This window comes from Drosophila navojoa, chromosome 2 (assembly GCF_054131105.1).
Source record: "Drosophila navojoa isolate 15081-1374.11 chromosome 2, UAZ_NAV_1.0, whole genome shotgun sequence".
Lineage (NCBI taxonomy): Eukaryota > Metazoa > Arthropoda > Insecta > Diptera > Drosophilidae > Drosophila > Drosophila navojoa.
The window spans coordinates 32454769-32472000 of NC_142890.1; the positions used below are offsets into that span (position 1 = coordinate 32454769).

At 37.5% G+C, this 17232-nt stretch overlaps 1 protein-coding gene and 2 long non-coding RNA genes across 5 annotated transcripts in view; all 3 read right to left on the reverse strand.

Annotated features, from left to right (window-relative positions):
- Positions 1-494: 494 nt before the first annotated feature.
- On the reverse strand, positions 495-8554 carry Nepl16 (Neprilysin-like 16). 2 transcript variants are annotated; one of them, XM_089261164.1, is made up of 10 exons: positions 8267-8554; positions 7809-8205; positions 7447-7739; positions 7099-7266; positions 3311-3394; positions 2762-3037; positions 2444-2700; positions 2327-2382; positions 1877-2261; positions 495-627 (listed from the first exon to the last, which is right to left on the reverse strand). In XM_089261164.1, exons 1-10 carry the CDS (start codon positions 8501-8503, stop codon positions 528-530), a joined length of 2253 nt encoding a protein of 750 aa, XP_089117290.1. In that variant the 5' UTR covers positions 8504-8554; the 3' UTR covers positions 495-527. The 2 variants fall into 2 exon arrangements, with proteins under 2 accessions (XP_089117290.1, XP_089117301.1); XM_089261175.1 differs by lacking the exon at positions 7099-7266.
- Positions 8555-10741: 2187 nt separating this feature from the next.
- The window catches only part of LOC149092479 (uncharacterized), a 101628-nt gene continuing 95137 nt past the window's right edge, over positions 10742-17232 (reverse strand). The window contains exon 2 of the long non-coding RNA XR_016196979.1: positions 10742-10792. This is a non-coding gene — a long non-coding RNA (uncharacterized LOC149092479). The remainder of the gene's footprint in view (positions 10793-17232) is intronic.
- The window catches only part of LOC108657976 (uncharacterized), a 48953-nt gene continuing 48139 nt past the window's right edge, over positions 16419-17232 (reverse strand). For both annotated transcript variants that reach the window (XR_016196965.1, XR_016196966.1), the window contains 2 exons: positions 16924-17030; positions 16419-16512 (listed from right to left, as the gene is read on the reverse strand). This is a non-coding gene — a long non-coding RNA (uncharacterized LOC108657976). The remainder of the gene's footprint in view (positions 16513-16923; positions 17031-17232) is intronic.

Consider the following 17232-nt stretch of genomic DNA (forward strand, 5'->3'; position numbering starts at 1 on the left):
GATAAGAAAGGAAAGGAAAATTTAAGGATGAGGAAGTTCTTATTCCTAGGATTCCGATGATCCCAACAGATATGCCCTTTGAGCTTAAACAAATTCAATCCCTATCACAGGGCCAATCTTTACTATTTGTGGCCTCAATCTAGAAAATGCGTGTTTTTCTCATGGTCAATTGTACGTGGCATGCTCATGTGTTGGCAAACCATCCGCATTATTTGTTTTTGCACCCGACCAAAAAACAAAGAATGTCGTTTACCACAAGGTGCTTGAATGAAAATCCGATTAATAAATTAATCAGAGTGTATCCCAACCTGAAGAACATAGCTTTCAACAATTTTTTACCTAGAAATAGTGGATAGGGCAATGCAACGTTTGCCGGGCCAGCTAGTTGTTTAAAAAATCGACCATATTAGCACTTCTTTTCTTAGTGATTTGGCTTCGATAATAAGTTGTTTATGTACATATTTTGTAGATCTTAATAAAGTTTACTAAATAACTTTTTTTTTTTTATTTTAATTTACAATTTACTTTTAGAGCACATTACAGGTTTTTTGAATATTAATCATAGAGCCCGACGGACATTTAAAAACTTCTGTCGCACTGCCTCCTTGTGCAATAAGCCAACCCAATCTGAAATGTATAAAAGCCATTAAAATATATTTAGTTTAAATACATACATATATAATTTGTATACCCTGAACCCATTGACAATGGGAAATCAGAGTATAATGGTTTTCTTGGAATGTGTGTAACGGAGAAGGAGGCGTTGCAGACCTTACAAAGTTTATATTCTATGTACTGTGACGAACTAAATTATAGGCACAGCAAGCATTTTGAACTTTATAGCAATAACAACAAAAATAAAAACCTAAATTTTGCTAAAGAAAATGATTGGCACACAAAAAAAGAAGAAAACTCAAAAAACATAAAAATATAGAAAAAAATAGGTAAAACCTATAATTTATATCTGGTGTGTAACGCTTTAGCTGAAATAACGGCCGTTCTTCAATAAGTTTTTATACCCTGAACCCATTGAAAATGGGAAATATAATGGTATAATATAATGGTTTTGTTAAAAGTGTGTAACAGGCAGAAGGAGGCGTGGCAGACCCCACAAAGTATATATATTCGTGATCAGTGCGACGAGCTGAGTCGATTTGGGCCTGCCCGTCTTCTGTCCGTTCGTCCGTCCGTCCGTCTCTCCGTCTGTCCGTATGGTTGAGCGCGTCGATTTCAGAAGATATAAGAGCTAGAGACTTTTTTAAATGTCCGTATATATAGCGCCCCTATCGAGTTTATCATTAAAAATCGATAATCTCATCTCGTTATTTTGTTATCGATCAAAAATCGTATCGAAAGCTAATTATTTAATTATATCTTCCAAATTTTAAAAGTAGACTGAAAGATCGAACGTCTAGACATTAAATTATTCAACAAATAAGTTCGTGTAATATTGCCCACATTGCAGGGCAGCCCAAGCGCAGTCGCTGCTTACTGCGCAGTTAGCAGAGCGCGTTCTAATACGTGTGTGTACATGTTGTGTGCCTAAAAGAAGTGCAGAGTGAGTAGAGTTTTAGATTGGAGAGTTCAGGGTATCTCTTAGTCGAACAGTCTCGACTAGTCTTCTTGTTTTATTTATTGTCGATTAAAAAAATTGATTTTAAATAATAAACAACGAACTGGTCAGGCGTCGTCGGCTAGAGATATCCTGAACCCAGCAACTATAGTCCAAAAATGTTAGGCATTATTATACGTTGTAAAACAATGCATGAACACACATATAAATGTGTCAAAAGAACATGGTATGCAATAAAAATATTTACATATTCGTTGGGTTCAAACGGATAGAAAGACATGAAGAATAAGATGATATACTTACATGTGGTCAAACTCTGTTGCGTTTGTATCGATCCCTAGATAATTTGATTCTGAACACAGCTCTTGGGCAGACACTAAAAAAAAAATTTGTGTTGGTGTCAAATTCAATCCGGGAAGCCTTGCCATTCCTTTGATTGGACCAGTGAGTGAGAGCATGGAATGGTATGAAATTTGCATTCCTCCAGAATGAATTAATATATCCATGCGACTGAAGTTTGAAAATATATTGACGGAATGCGGAACACAACGCATTGCCTTATCATCGAAGCTTTTCGTTATTGAACGTAAAATTTCCTTTGCGATTGAAACTCCAATTGAAGCATAATGTAGATATGGAGGCAATCGTGCATTGAAATATGGTATTAGTATGACCGACAAAGGAACAACTGTGAATGTTCAATTTTAAAATTATAGTTTATAAATTTGTACCGTCACAACATTTAATACGCACCAATTGAATGGCTTAATGTATCATAGAATATGGTCGACACAATAGGGTATGCCCATCTAAAATTTAAAAACAAAATCTAGCTTACTTGTGTTGTATTTATATATACTTCACACTTACGCATCATGGGAGCTAGAGTCTATATTTATTTTATTTGGTACAATTTTATTCGCTTTATATATCTCTAAAATATTTTCAAGCCAATTATCAGGCGTGATTTTTAGGCCTTCCACTGATTTTGTTAATTGGGTTACGTTCGTGAATCCTTCCCATGTCTTTGATTGAATTTTTAATGCTGAGAGCTTTACAAGTGCAGCGCCTTTTAGGGAAGGAGCCCGTTTTAGGTGAGCTTTGAGCGATTTGAAGATTATATCTGCCTAAAAACTCAAGAGCTTAGATATCACTATCATCTAATTGGGGAGATATAAAAGTCTGTACCCGTCTTATAATGTCTTTTGAATCAATTGAAGAATATTGCGAAATATACAGTGCTGAGGCTAATTCTGGTAAAGCCCACATAGTAGAGCGTGTGCACACTTCTGGAGTTGGAAAATCTTTTGGTAAAATTTCCAGCACACTTAACAAGAGCATAGAGTTGTGTGCGATTCGAGATGGATATTTTGTAAGAAATGATTGCAACGCCTTTAGATAATCTGCATTTCTTACAACTATCGGCCCTCTCCAGTTCATTGGGATTAACAAGGTCCAGTTTAGCTGAAATATTGTCATCAAAAAATTAGTAAGCAAACAGATTATTCATTGCAACTACTTTAGTATGTTAATAAATTAATAATTACAACTTCACTAGGCAAATGGATAATAAATAAATATTGAAGTCTAAACTAAAATTTGCTGCCTCTATGGTACTTTATGAATGCATATTTGAATATGCATGTAGTCAGATAGCAAATAATGTCTTAGATGCGATATAAAATTATAAATTTAAATAATTAGAAAATTGGCTATAAAGTCAAAAAGATTACTTACAACTGGGTACATAGAATGTAAGCTAGAAATATTATACAGAACAGAGCTATCCCAAAATCCACGTCGTGATTGCTCAACTTGAAGCTAAAAACAAAAAATATATATAAAAAACACATATATTCAAAGATAAATATATATATGTAAATATATTTAAGTTAAGACCATTGACAATCTAAAATAGCTTGAGAGTTCAGTCAGACATTCAAAGGGAGAACCCAACCAGTAGAACTGATTTGGGTCAGTTTATATTCGGACGAGAGAGTTTAGACCTATTGTTACCAAATTATATAAAATATACTGTTTCATTGAACACAAAGATATTTATATTCACAAGAACGCAACACAGCGTCCGCAATCACTACTACTACTCTAGTGTGGGAGCGCTTAACTGGCGCCTGACGTGTCAATAATTAAAAAACAAAACAAGTAAGAAAGTCCTAGTCGAGACTGCTCGACTACGAGATGCCCTGAACCCTACAAGCAACTGATATTTCAATAATAATTAGCACCCACACACGCACTCACGCAAACAAACACACGCACACACATACACATACAAACAAACACACGCATACACACACACTCACATATACAGGCGATTGCGTTTGGGTTGCGCTGCAGTGTTGGCAATATCATGAGAACTTATTTGTTGAATAATTTAATTTCTAGATCGTACGATCGTAATGAAACTTTCAGAACGTAATCATAATGTTAAAATGTATGTATATGCCGAAGCTCAGGGGTGGGGGGTAAATTTTAACAAGAACCGAAATTGTATAAAATGCATCTTAATATACATTTTAAATTTGGAGACTCTAGCTTGAAAGATGTAGGAGATATAATTTTTTAAGTGATCTTCGATAAGGTTTTTTATCGATAAATAAGTATAGGAATGAGTTATCGTTTTTTAGTGATAAACTCGATATTCGCGCTGTATATACGGACATTTAAAAAAAAAGTTGAAGTCTCTAGCTATTATATCTTCTGAAATCGACGCGTTCAAACATTCGGACAGACGGACGGACGGGCGGACAGACAGATGGACAGGGCTAAATCGACTCAGCTCGTCACTATGACCAAGAATATATATATTTTGTGGGGTCTGCCACGCCTCCTTCTGCCTGTTACATACATTTCAACAAAACAATTAGACCCTGATTTCCCATTTTCAATGGGTTCAGGGTATAAAAAGTAACTAATTTTATCCGCTAAAGAATCCACGTGCGAGAGGCACGATTAAATAAAATACAAAAAAGAATCTCTAGAGTAAAGAAGTGCTATGTAAAAACTATTTAACGGCTTCAACATGACTCTAAAATGGTCAGAGGCCCACCTCAATCAGGCTCTAATCCTTCTACGGCAGGTGCCCATTCAGACGCATCGACTACATCAGCAGCTTTACTCAACAAGAGGCGTCCATCGAGATGCAGCTAACTGGAGAAGCACAAAAGCTGTCTCAACTCTTAAAACCTGCTGGCTGGCGTAACCAACGAGCCATTCTGATCATCTGAGTTCAAGACTCACACACATTGCGAAGAACTGCTGCGACGACTATATAACACCAAATTTACTTTAAGTCTTCGTAAGTTCATTGAAGACCTAGAAACTAAGATTTTTATAATTATTAATAGGTTACCATTAGAAGGCGATGCCGCCAAATTAGAAGCAAACTAACTACAGACAGAATAATAACTATCAATCTACTCTACCAGGGCAAAACAATTTTAATGATCAGTAACTACACAATGAATTTACACCAACCGATCAAACCTCTATATCCGAAACCTCATAAATAATAAATCTCCCAAACGCATAATAGATACTGGCTGTTCAATAAATGTTATCAATGAAAACTATTTCAACTTCCCAGAGACTAAAGAGTATCTAAAAGCTCAAACTATTAACGGTGTCATTTGCACCCATTGTTACGAAATCCCACTACAAATTCTCTACTTTCGACATATTATTAAGTACAAACTACTTATCGACATGCAAAGCCATTATTAATTATGCTGAAGATAGTGTAACCATAGAGAATCATAAATTATTACCAATGCCAGCAACATCTCAACCGCTTGTACAACTTTGACCTTTGAATTATGTCAGCGATGACAGTTTGGCGAGTACTGAAGAACTCAAAAATCACAAAGAGGTCTGAACTGACCAACGCACCCATGTTGCTATGTCGCCACAAGGTTGCTCGACTTGATTTTGCCGAAAGACATACTGCGACTGATTGGACATACGTGCGCTTGAATTATCGTCTTTTGGCTTACAGTATTTTTATCAATTTTAACTTTAACAGGTCATATTTTCTGATGGGAAGAAGTTTAATCTGGATGGTCCTGATGGGACTACTTACTACTACTGAAATGATTTTAGAAAGGATCCTATGATTTTAAGAACAGACTAAAGGTGTCTCCGTCATCATCATTATCATTTTGAAATATGGAACTCCTCATTTTTATACCCTGAACCCATTAAAAATGGGAAATCAGTGTATAATGGTTTTGTGAAAAAGTATGTAACAGGCAGAAGAAATCATCGCAGACCCCATAAAGTATATATATTCTTGATCAGCACGACGAGCTGAGTCGATATAGCCCTGTCCGTCTGTTCGTTCGTCCGTCCGTCCGTCTGACCATATGAACGCCGAGATTTGTTTGCTTAATTTTTTCAATAACTCATCCGATAACTTTTTTATCGAGAATAATCGAAAAATTGATTTGGTTTTTTGAGCCTCATCGGAGTACTATTAGACGTGAAGACTTCAGATTTACTGTGTATATTTTGGATACCACGCCCCCTTTGCCCAAATTTTAAAAAACGTATTTCAAGTACTAGAGACTTGTGCTTTGGAATGTACACACATTTTGACCATGTAATTACGCCCAGAAAATTTCATTAAGATTGTATGTTTACAAAAGAAGTTATTCACCAAGTAAATTCTCATACTATTGCCCACACTGCAGCGCAGCCCAAACGCAGTCGCTGCTTACTGCGCAGTTAGCAGAGCGCGGGCGCGTGAGGGTGGATGCATGTGTATGTATGTGTGCGTGCATAAAAGTAGTGCCGAATGATAAGAATATCAGCTTGGAAAGTTCAGGATATCTAGGCCATCCTAGTCGAGCAGTCTCGACTAGAGTCTTCGTACTTGTTTAGTGATAAACTCGATATGCGCGCGCTATATACGGACATTTTAAAAAAAGTACAAGTCTCTAGCTCCTATATCTTCTGAGATCGACGCGTTCATACATACGGACGGACAGACGGACAGGGCCAAATCTACTCAGTTGTCGCGTTGATCAAGAATATATATACTTTGCCACGCCTACTTCTGCCTGTTACATACTTTTAAGAAAACCATTATACCCTGATTTCCCATTTTCAATGGGTTCAGGGTATAAAAAAAAACTAACTTACTAAAAAGCAAGTACATAGTACTTGATGACAAATATATAAAATATAAATTTATAATACAAAATATAAATTTTGTTTTTAATATACAGGAATAATTCAGATCGCTGACTAAAAGCGCATTTCAACTAGGCAACTCCTTTAACACTGTAGACAGATGATATTCCAATTATTGGACGCGCCACTTATAAAAGACAAAAATATCCAAACAATACATGAATAAATATGCGTGTGAAGCTAAACATAAACGTAACCTTACGGTAAACTTATTGAAAATGAGACATCAGACTTTTTGTCACGTCGAATGGGATAATTCATTAGAACCGAATTCCCAGGATATATTTAAATTAAATGGTCAATTAATGAATTACCTTGTTAAGATCCTTTATAAATTCAATAATTGTGTCTTTCTCAGATACTCGTTGAGCATATGATAAGGTACTTGGTAAAACATGATCTATTAAATCTGGCAAGAGATTTGGTATTCCTTGTCGTAAACGATTGGGAGGTGCCTTGGGGCTCATCCAACGAACTTTATTCTACAAATAACAGTGTAGAATTATTAATATGTTTCGTTTAAATAAAATTAAATAAATAGTATTTGCTACTTTATATTTCTAACCTAGTTTAATGGGATTTACATTTAATTGCTGTGGAAACTTGTTGAAACGAATTGAAAAATGAATTAAAGAATGAAAAGTACTTTTTGATATACATACCTCTAATATAATTGATGAAGTACTTGGTCCGCTTATGATAAGAAGAACATGGGGTCTTCTTCCATAGCTTAGATCATAATATATGTCAACAAGTGGACTGGGACCAAGTTCATAGATTTTAGCTACGAGCGGTGCTATTGTCGAAGGACCAAGGACTCCAACTGTTAAGTAACCTCCTAATTGCTCAAAAATACTGTGTATAGCACTCGAATTTGCTGTCAATTTAAGGCAGCTCTCATATAGGATTTTAAGTTTTTTGAAACTTTCACTTAAAGTCGAATTGCTCAGAAGCACTACAAAATATTTATGAGAATATAAATATATAATAATATATAAATGTAATACATAAATGTTCAACTTACTTTGCATTTGAATATCGACTGCTTTTTGTGAGTTTCCCATTTCAATTATATTCGTTACATTTTTATTGAACTTTCTACGCCAGCAACTAAATTTCTTAAATTCTGAACAAGGATCTTTATTCCAATTAAGTCTCGCTTGAATGTTCGAAGAAACAGTTTCGCAAATATCTTCCGTGCATTCCGAAGTAGATGCAACTGTTGGCGAACATCCGTCACCCTCCATATAGCAATCCCTTGGAAGTGGAGAGGGAGCTGTACTAATTAAAAATAATATTGGCGATGCGACCAATAAAGTTGTAACTAATAAAGTTGCCGACGTAATAGCCACTTTGTGCACTGCAGCAGATGTGCGCAGCCATATACAAGGGGCACAGCAAATCCAGCCAATTATATTGTTCTAAAAATTGACTTTTTCATCATTAAGAATAGACGTAATAGAACAGATGCAGACGCTATACCTTATTATATTGTCCTGCCAAGTTGTCTAAATTAGAGTTGTCAATAATTTCAACCTCGTCAGTTTTACCAAATTGATTCGAACAAATTGGGGTTTTAAATGACAATTGTTTTTGGAGAAGCGATGCGCTGCTTCCCCCCGAGGGATTCGCAGAAGTAATTACATTACGAGCATTAGTACTTAGACTACTTACGCCCGATTTTCGAAAAGTGTTACGCGAGTTAAACTCAGCTGTCATCGTGTGTTTTTCTTTTTGTGCTATGGGATATAAAAATAATTATAAAATTTGACAGAATTGAGTTGTACAAATACATATAATTAATTAATATGCATATATACAAAAAAAAAAAAAAAAAAAGAAATATGTACATATTCACGTATAGAATTCAATTTATATATATTTTTTTTATCCATATATAATGTGTACTTTTAATAATATCATAGTATGGGGAAATAGTCCAAAGCTTTTGCGATGAAAAGCCAATTTATATTCAATTTACTTGTGTTTTAGTTTTCAATCAGATCTTTTATTATAATAATATGGCATTCTCTAGAAAACAGCAAATGAAGTTGAATAATAGCTGAGAATACTTTGAGTCTATAGTATAAATACTATATTTAATATATATGAATATAGTATTAATAAATATATCATAAAAAGTCTTTAAGTGTCAGTAGCTTATGCTAATATTTTCAAATGTCACAGGAAATAAATACAACTTGCATCGTTCACAATTGAACATTTTATTCATAGCTACATTGCACTCTCACATATTTGCATTTGAGTACCTTTTGATGGACTAGTACAATTTATTAAAAACCGCCAGTATTAGTTTCTTGATTGACATTAACTACATAATAAAATAAAATGAAAAAAGCCGCAAAGTCAAATCGGTTTATGTTGGCTTTAAAGTGTTTCGTTATTAGTACCGTTAGAAATAAATGAAAAAACCTCCCGGAAAAAAAAGCTTACCACCACAAAGTAGACAGTACTGAATTACAAAAATATGTCCTTCCCATGTTTTGTACGTTATTGATTTTTCCAATGAATGATAAAGAAACATATCTCGACTACGAGATATCCTGCATCCGCCAGCTGGTACTCTAATCATTCTGCACTTCTTCTATGCAAACTTACATACACATAACCACACGCACTCGTAAGCCCGTGCTCTGCTAACCGCGCAGTAGCAGCGACTGCACTTGGGCTGCGCTGCAGTGTGGGCAATATTATGAGAATTTATTAGTTGTTTAATTTCTCTTATAGTTGGACTATCTTAATGAAACTTTCAGAGCGTGATCATAAGGTTAGAATGTGTGTACCTTCCAAAGCACAAGTATCTAGTGCTTTTAATTAAGGGTGAAGGGGCCTGGTATCCAAAATCTGTAAATTACAAAATCGTAGTATTCATCATATGCAGTAAATTTTAAGTCTCCTGCTCTAAAAGTGTTTAAATTAGGCTGAAAAAAAACTATTAATTTATGATATGAATTATCGATAAGCCCTCGTACTGCGTATGGTATACATGAGTAAGTATGCAAAATTTCAGCTTTCTAGATCTTATATCTTCTGAGATCTCGGCGTCCATACGGACAGACGGACGGACGGACTGACAGACGGACGGACAGAAAGACGGACATGGCTATATCGACTTAGCTCGTGGCCCTGATCAAGAATATATATATATTTTTAAGGGGTCTGCGATGCGTTCTTCTGCGTGTTACATATTTTCTCAACAAAACATTATACCCTGATTTACCATTTTCAATGGGTTCCGGGTATAATCAACATTGTATTGGATTGTAGGCGACTGCGCATTACAAAGGTGGTAGATATATCATTTGTATACCCTGAACCCATTGAAAATGTGCGACGAGCTGAGTCGATTTTGCCTGTCCGTAGGTCAGTCCGTCTGTCTGTATATTTGAAAGCGTCGATTTCAGAAGATATAGGAGCTAGAGATTTCAAATTTTTTTAAAATGTCCGTATATATAGCGCGCATGTCGAGCTTATCACTAAAAATCGATAATCGTCACGTTATTTTGTTATCGATAAAAAACCTAATCGAAAATCAGTGGGGGTGTGTGTGTTTTTTTAATTTTTTATATTCGTTTACGTTTATTAACAACTATACTTATATAATACAATATGTATTTTGGCGGCTAAGTGTAGCGCACAATGCTTGCGGGACGGCCGTAAAGCATTGCTTCGCAAGCACTTTACACTCCCTTAGCCTGGGACAGCTCGCCATCGCTCGATTCTGCGAAGCTACATCATTATTGTGCCCACGAAGGTGCTTAAAAGTTTCCAAGCAGTCTCCGATTCCAGCATTACATTGACCATGTTGTCCGCTCTAATGCAGCGGCCCACTGCTTTTTCCAGACAGCACCTCTCCAATGGGATGCGTCCGAATAAGACGTGGTTGGCGGCCTTTACCAGACCTTGTCCGCACCAAGAGCATTCGTCGGTTTCATCGTGGCCAAAGCGCTTCAAGTAGCTTCGGAAGCATCCATGTCCCGAAAGAATCTACGAAGGATAAAAATTAATCTCACCGTGTTTGCGGTTAACCCATGGCTCAAGCTCCGGGATGAGAGTATGTGTCCACTGCCCTTTAGTGGGGATGTTCCACCTACTTTGCCATCCTGCAATGCTGATATCGTTGCATCGTATAGGCTCGTGTGCATTCCGTCTTCGGCGACTAAGTCCTCCAGAGGCACCATGCCGGCTATGATGGGCGCCGCGTCGTCAGAGACTGTTCGAAACGCGCAGCAAACTCTGATTGCGCTCAATCTGTAGGTGGCCCCGGCTGTAGCTCGGCGTTGCAATCGATCTTGCCCATATTGGCGTAGAGGATGACGGACCTTATGACGCTCATTAGAAGGAGACGTACGTGCTGTTTTGGTCCCCGCGAGTTGAGCATAATTCTTTAGAGAGCTCTACAAGAATCAGCTGCCTTTTTATGCACATATTCTAACTGCTAGCAGAAAGTTAATCTTGTGTCTATCATGACACTAAGATATTTTATCGTCCTCTTTGACGCAATGGTGACGCTGCCGATCTTTTTATTGGCAGTTCGGTATGTGATAGATACTTGCACTGCACATATCTTCGGGATCTTTAAGCTCCTTGTCTATGGCAACGACAGCTACTTCATCAGTAAATGGTGTGCACACCTACTGAAAGTTCCAAGCGCAGTACGCCGTCGTACATGATATACTCCAGTACTCCAGCTGATACTGTATGAGTGTTCTTCCTCTAAAGTAGCTCTTTATTATCTCTTTTAGATATCATACCCTAACTAGCTGTGTTGAAGGCCTTTACATCCAGTGTCGCGATGATGCAGTATTGCTTCGTTCCATGGCTCCATCGGTTGCCTTGGATGTGTTCTTCCTCTAAAGTAGCTCTTTATTATCTCTTTTAGATATTTAGGGATATTATATTGTGATAGCGCGTCCAGTATCATAACCCAACTAGCTGTGTTGAAGGCCTTTACATCCAGTGTCGCGATGATGCAGTATTGCTTCGTTCCGTGGCTCCATCGGGTGCCTTGGATGGCGGGAGTTGCCATGCCAACAACTTTTTCTAGTGCATTACTTGCTTACCGGGCCTTCCGGAAACCAAATTGATTAGGTGACAGGCCTCCGGCGCTAGCTAGCTGTGTTAATTTTAAGACCTCTGAGAGTTACTAAGATTTCCTCATCTGTAACTAAAACAATTTGAGTGCTCGTTTTACTCTGATCAGCAGCCTCGGACACAGGGGCATGAATGAAGCTTAATCGTTCTTGAAGGAGCGTTTCCACAATTGATTTAAGCTCTGTCTACCTGAGTATAGCCTTTTAACTACTATCTTATATATTATTATGTAGACTATCACTTCCAGCATTTTCTGGTTTTACAAAATGAAAGTCACCTCTATTTCGTTTAGATTCGGTTTATTAAATGAATTCTTAAATCTATTACAATTGTCAAGTACAGTAATTCGGTTGGCTGCGCTGCCAGTGACGCCGGCAGAGCAGCGGTCCGCTAATGTATATATGTTGCCGACAGAGCGGCATTCTGCTTATTTATAAATGTATATATCTATAAGTGTAAAAGTGTATGAGTGTATTAATGCATAAATGTATATGCGTGTGTCACCTATTTATACATTACACCAATACATAGGCTCCTGTAACATGCTCCTATAGCAGGCACTCTAAATTTGGGCTACCATTTGGCATGCTCTGGCCTCAGCATTACTAATTGTGCCCAGAGACTGAATAGCATCTAAAAAGACCGCGGGATCAAACGTATCCAGCCGATACGATTCTCTCCACAAGGTTGACGCCCTGGCAGGGGGCTCACCTATTGTAAACAGAAGTGCCGTATGATTGCTGTCCGTACAGCTATCGAAATGGCTCCATGTTGCTTCCCGAAAGAGGGATGAAGTGACAAAAGGAATGTCAATTACAAATCCGAATCTAGCCCGACTGAAGGTGAACTCGTTGCCAGTGTTGAGCAGTGCAACATCAAGTGTTGCGAAGATTTCCAGTAGGATACGGCCTCTGGCATTTGCTGTGTGGCTGCCCCATTCTAACGCCCATGCATTAAAGTCTCCTGCTATAATTGCTTTTCGACCCCTATCATCCTCGGCAAGCTCGTCTAGCTCCGTTTTGAATTCACTGAGCTGCATGCGGGGAGCCTGATAGCCACTGTAGCGCCATAAGTTACCATATCGGCCACGTACGAACCCATTGAATGACTCAACATTCGAAAGTACATTCGCTGAGTTGCCACATACCCATAACACAGCTTTGCCATTTGCGTCTGTTGCCCATATTCTATGGCAGGCCGAACTACGGTGATGTGGCTCACTGAGAAAGGCTATGTCATAACATTTTTTTCTTCTGGTCTGCTTTAGTATATCTTGGACAGCAATACAGTGATTTAAGTTAAGCTGAAGAAACCTTAACATTTCATTTTACGTGCAGCTTCACGGTAGGAAGGGCACTTGAAGTTGCCAGCTGAGTGATCTGTCAGCTTTTCACCTTTCATTTGCTTGGTGCATGCTTTTACACTGTGACCCCTCTCTCCACACCTGAAACAGGCGCCCTTTAAGTTACAGTCGCTGACGCAGTTAGCTCCAAAATGACCGTAATCGAGGCACTTGAAACAGCGTTTAGGCTGTTCCACGGCTCGGATACGGCATACTACCCATTCTATTCTGATTTTGGACAGCTCGAGCAGAGTTTTAGCTTTTCCAATTGGAAGAGCAACTGTAGCTCTTTGCTGTCCACCAAAAGCCGGTCGAAGTGATTTGATAGCCTCAATGGGGAGTGAGCTATCTTTCAACTCCACCTTAATTGCCCCCAAGATCTTCTCCTTGCTCGCTGGCTCATCTAAATCACGAATCTCAATTCGAGCCGATTCGGTAAGTGTCTTAGATACCGCTCGGTTGCCCAAGGCCATGCCTACAGCTTCGTGCAGAGCCTCAGCGCTATGCTTTAAATTTGAAATTGCAATGAATTGCCTGAAATTGCAATCGCGTCAGTTCGGGGACGTTTTTGCATATGCTTTCGTCCTTTGGCAACTGTCCAGCTGCTCGGGTTTGTCTGTCGACCTGCCTGATTTATATTTTCAGCTGTAGCCCGCAGAGCCATTGGCTCTTTTGGCTTCGCTGCACTTTTACTGTTCGGCGTGGTCTGTACTCTATTGGGGACTGATTGGAAGTCAACGGCTGCGGCAACGCCCTCTGTTTTTGCTGCGGCGATCGTAACGAGGAACGGCGCACGAAAGCTTACAGCTCGTCCTTCATCATGGGATACATTTTTGCTCCGACTACCACGGCGTGGACCCTGTAGTGGGCAATGTCTACTAATATAATTTAAGTTTATAGACCGCAGTAACTTAAACTCAGCTTAACTACAGCGGGAGCCCGAAAGTATGCACTACTTTTACTAACTGTTACTTCATTCCAGCAGTTAGGTTGCTGTCTTTGCTAAGACGTAGCAACTCACCAAAGTTAGTGAGTAGCTGATTGTCCGCTGGAATTTCTAGCAATACTAAGTGCAATACTGAGTGCACCTGATTTTTATTATTTGCACAAGCGTGACGCCTAAAGTTACAAATCTTTTCGCGCTTAAAAGAAAGTGAAAGAGGAATTCCCTGACGCCAAAACAATGACGCTATTATCATATCTCCTATGGTTCAAACACAATGGCCAAACGACAGGGCTAAATTGACTCAGCTTGTCGTGGTAATCAAGCACATATATTCAAACAAAAAACAAGAAAGAAAGCTCTAGTCGAGACTGCTCGAGACTGCTCGACTACGAGATCCCCTGAACCCTACAAGCAACTGATATTTCAATAATAGTTAGCACACACACACGCACACGCACACACACACACGCATACAAACAAATACACGCACACCCATACACATACAAATAAACACACGCATACCCACACACACACGCATATGCAGGCGTTTGCGCTTTGGTTGCGCTGCAGTGTTGGCAATATAATGAGAACTTATTTGTTGAATAATTTAATTTCTAGACGTACGATCGTAATGAAACTTTCAGAACGTAATAATAATGTTTAAATGTATGTGTATACCGAAGCACAAGTCTTTAGTATTTGATATACGGCTTTTACAAAGATGATGGTGAGGGGGGATTTAGGGGTGGGGGGTAAATTTTAACAAAAACCGAAATTGTATAAAATTAATCTTAATATACATTTTAAATTTGGAGACTCTAGCTTGAAAGATGTAGGAGATATAATTATTTAAGTGATCTTCGATAAGGTTTTTTATCGATAAAAAAAATATTGGAATGAGTTATCGTTTTTTAGTGATAAACTCGATATGCGCGCTGTATATACGGACATTTAAAAAAAAAAGTTGAAGTCTCTAGCTCTTATATCTTCTGAAATCGATGCGTTCAAACATACGGACGGACGGACGGACGGACGGACGGACAGACGGACGGACTCGTCACCCTGATCAAGAATATATATACTTTGTGGAATCTGCCACGCCTCCTTCTGCCTGTTACATACATATCAACAAAACCATTATACCCTGATTTCCCATTTTCAATGGGTTCAGGGTATAAAAAACAAAAAACAAGTAAGAAAGCTCTAGACGAGACTGCTCGACTACGTTATCCCTTGAACCCCAAAAGCAACTGATATTTTAATAATAATTGACACACACTGACACCCCCCCCACACACACACACACATTTTTGTCGAGCTCATAGAACAAGCTAACGGTAACCTAAATTCAAAATTTAAGTGAATTCTTAAGCTAAAAGAATGTGAAAATTACAAGGTATTTTTCGATATGCCACGCCCCTAAAGAGGCGTTACAATTATTTTTGGGACATCGATAGAGGAGGATAGCTAGCAACCTAGCTATCCAAATTTGATTCTAGCTCTTAAGCTGTAGGAGATATAAACTTTTGTGGCTTGCCACGCCTCCCTTGGGTGGAGATAAATCCATCTCGTTGGACTTGGGAGGTCAACCTGCGTATATATACCAAATTTGAGGTCTAGCATCGTCAGCTTATTCTATGAGCTCGCCAAAAATTAAGTGTCTATACCTAGTAGTGGCGTGGCAATTTTTATACAGTATTAGATCTAAAATTGGCTACTAAATTGCTAATGGGGTGTGAATGTGTATTTCGCAGTCGGTAACGCCCGACTGCAACGTTCTTACTTGTTTTTGAGTTTACTTTGTAATTTACAAATTTTGGATTCAACAACCTCGCGCCCCAAATTTCTAAAAACGTATTTCATTATGATTACGTTCTGAAAGTCTCATGAAGATAGTCCAAAGCGTATTAATCAACAAATAAGTTCTCATAATATTGCAACACTGATCTCGACTCGAATTTTTATCTAGTACATTTTGGTATTTCAATGTATTATTTTATAATAATAAAAATCTATAGTAATTTAAAACTAATACTTCAATAAAGTTAATATATATATTTTATCTATTAATAATACGCATCACAAATCCAGTATGTATGTTCTCTTCGGTTGACCTTATTCTTTTTCAGCCGTCTGACATTTCATCTCTCGCTGTTGTTTAGTGAGCGTTACGAAAGCCGACTCCAATAAATTCTTCTTTTGCGTATTATTCTTTTTAAATGACACTCTCATTTTCCGATTTTTAGCAATCCCGCCATAGTCTGTAGAAAGCTCAAATTTATTTGACTGATATTTTTTTTCAAAACCATCCAAACATAAATAATTCTAAAAACAAAATAACATTTTATAGAACATATATAACATTGTTTTAGAAATGAAAAATCAATATATAAATAGTCCCTACTTATTACATAGCTTAGTTGCCGGCTATATGGAAACCTGCACCCTATCATAGGACATGGCTATCTTAATAAAGTTCGAAATAGGCAAGAGAGTTTTGGAGTGCTATTTATTACAAAAATGAATAGCTTGTAAAAATGAGTTTTTTTAGTTTAACTAATGTTAACCTTATTTTTTATTTTTATTTATTTTTTAATTTTTTAAAAATAAATAAATAGTAATGGCTATATAAAGTCGGCAGTCGTCGATCTGATCAAGAAAATAACAAAACAAAACAATTATACACCGAGCTCCCTATATTTTATTTTTAAAATATTTATGATGATGTTTACTCACTTCACTTGAATGGCTGGCAAGATTGTGTTCTGGATTACACATCCATTCTCCACTTGCAACAATGAGATCCTCTTTTCTGGGTGAAAAACATTTACAACAGAAGAAAACTGTAAAATCAAAATTATTCTTTTTTATTTATGCTTATTATAAGTTAGATAAGTAGGCTGGGAACTTTTTAAAGGAAAAATTGTTTAAGACTGGTTCAATCATTTTGAAATGAATATACTTTTTTGTCATTGTCAATACTATTATATTTTTATACCCTGAACCCATTGAAAGTGGGAAATCAGTGTATAATGGTTTTGTTAA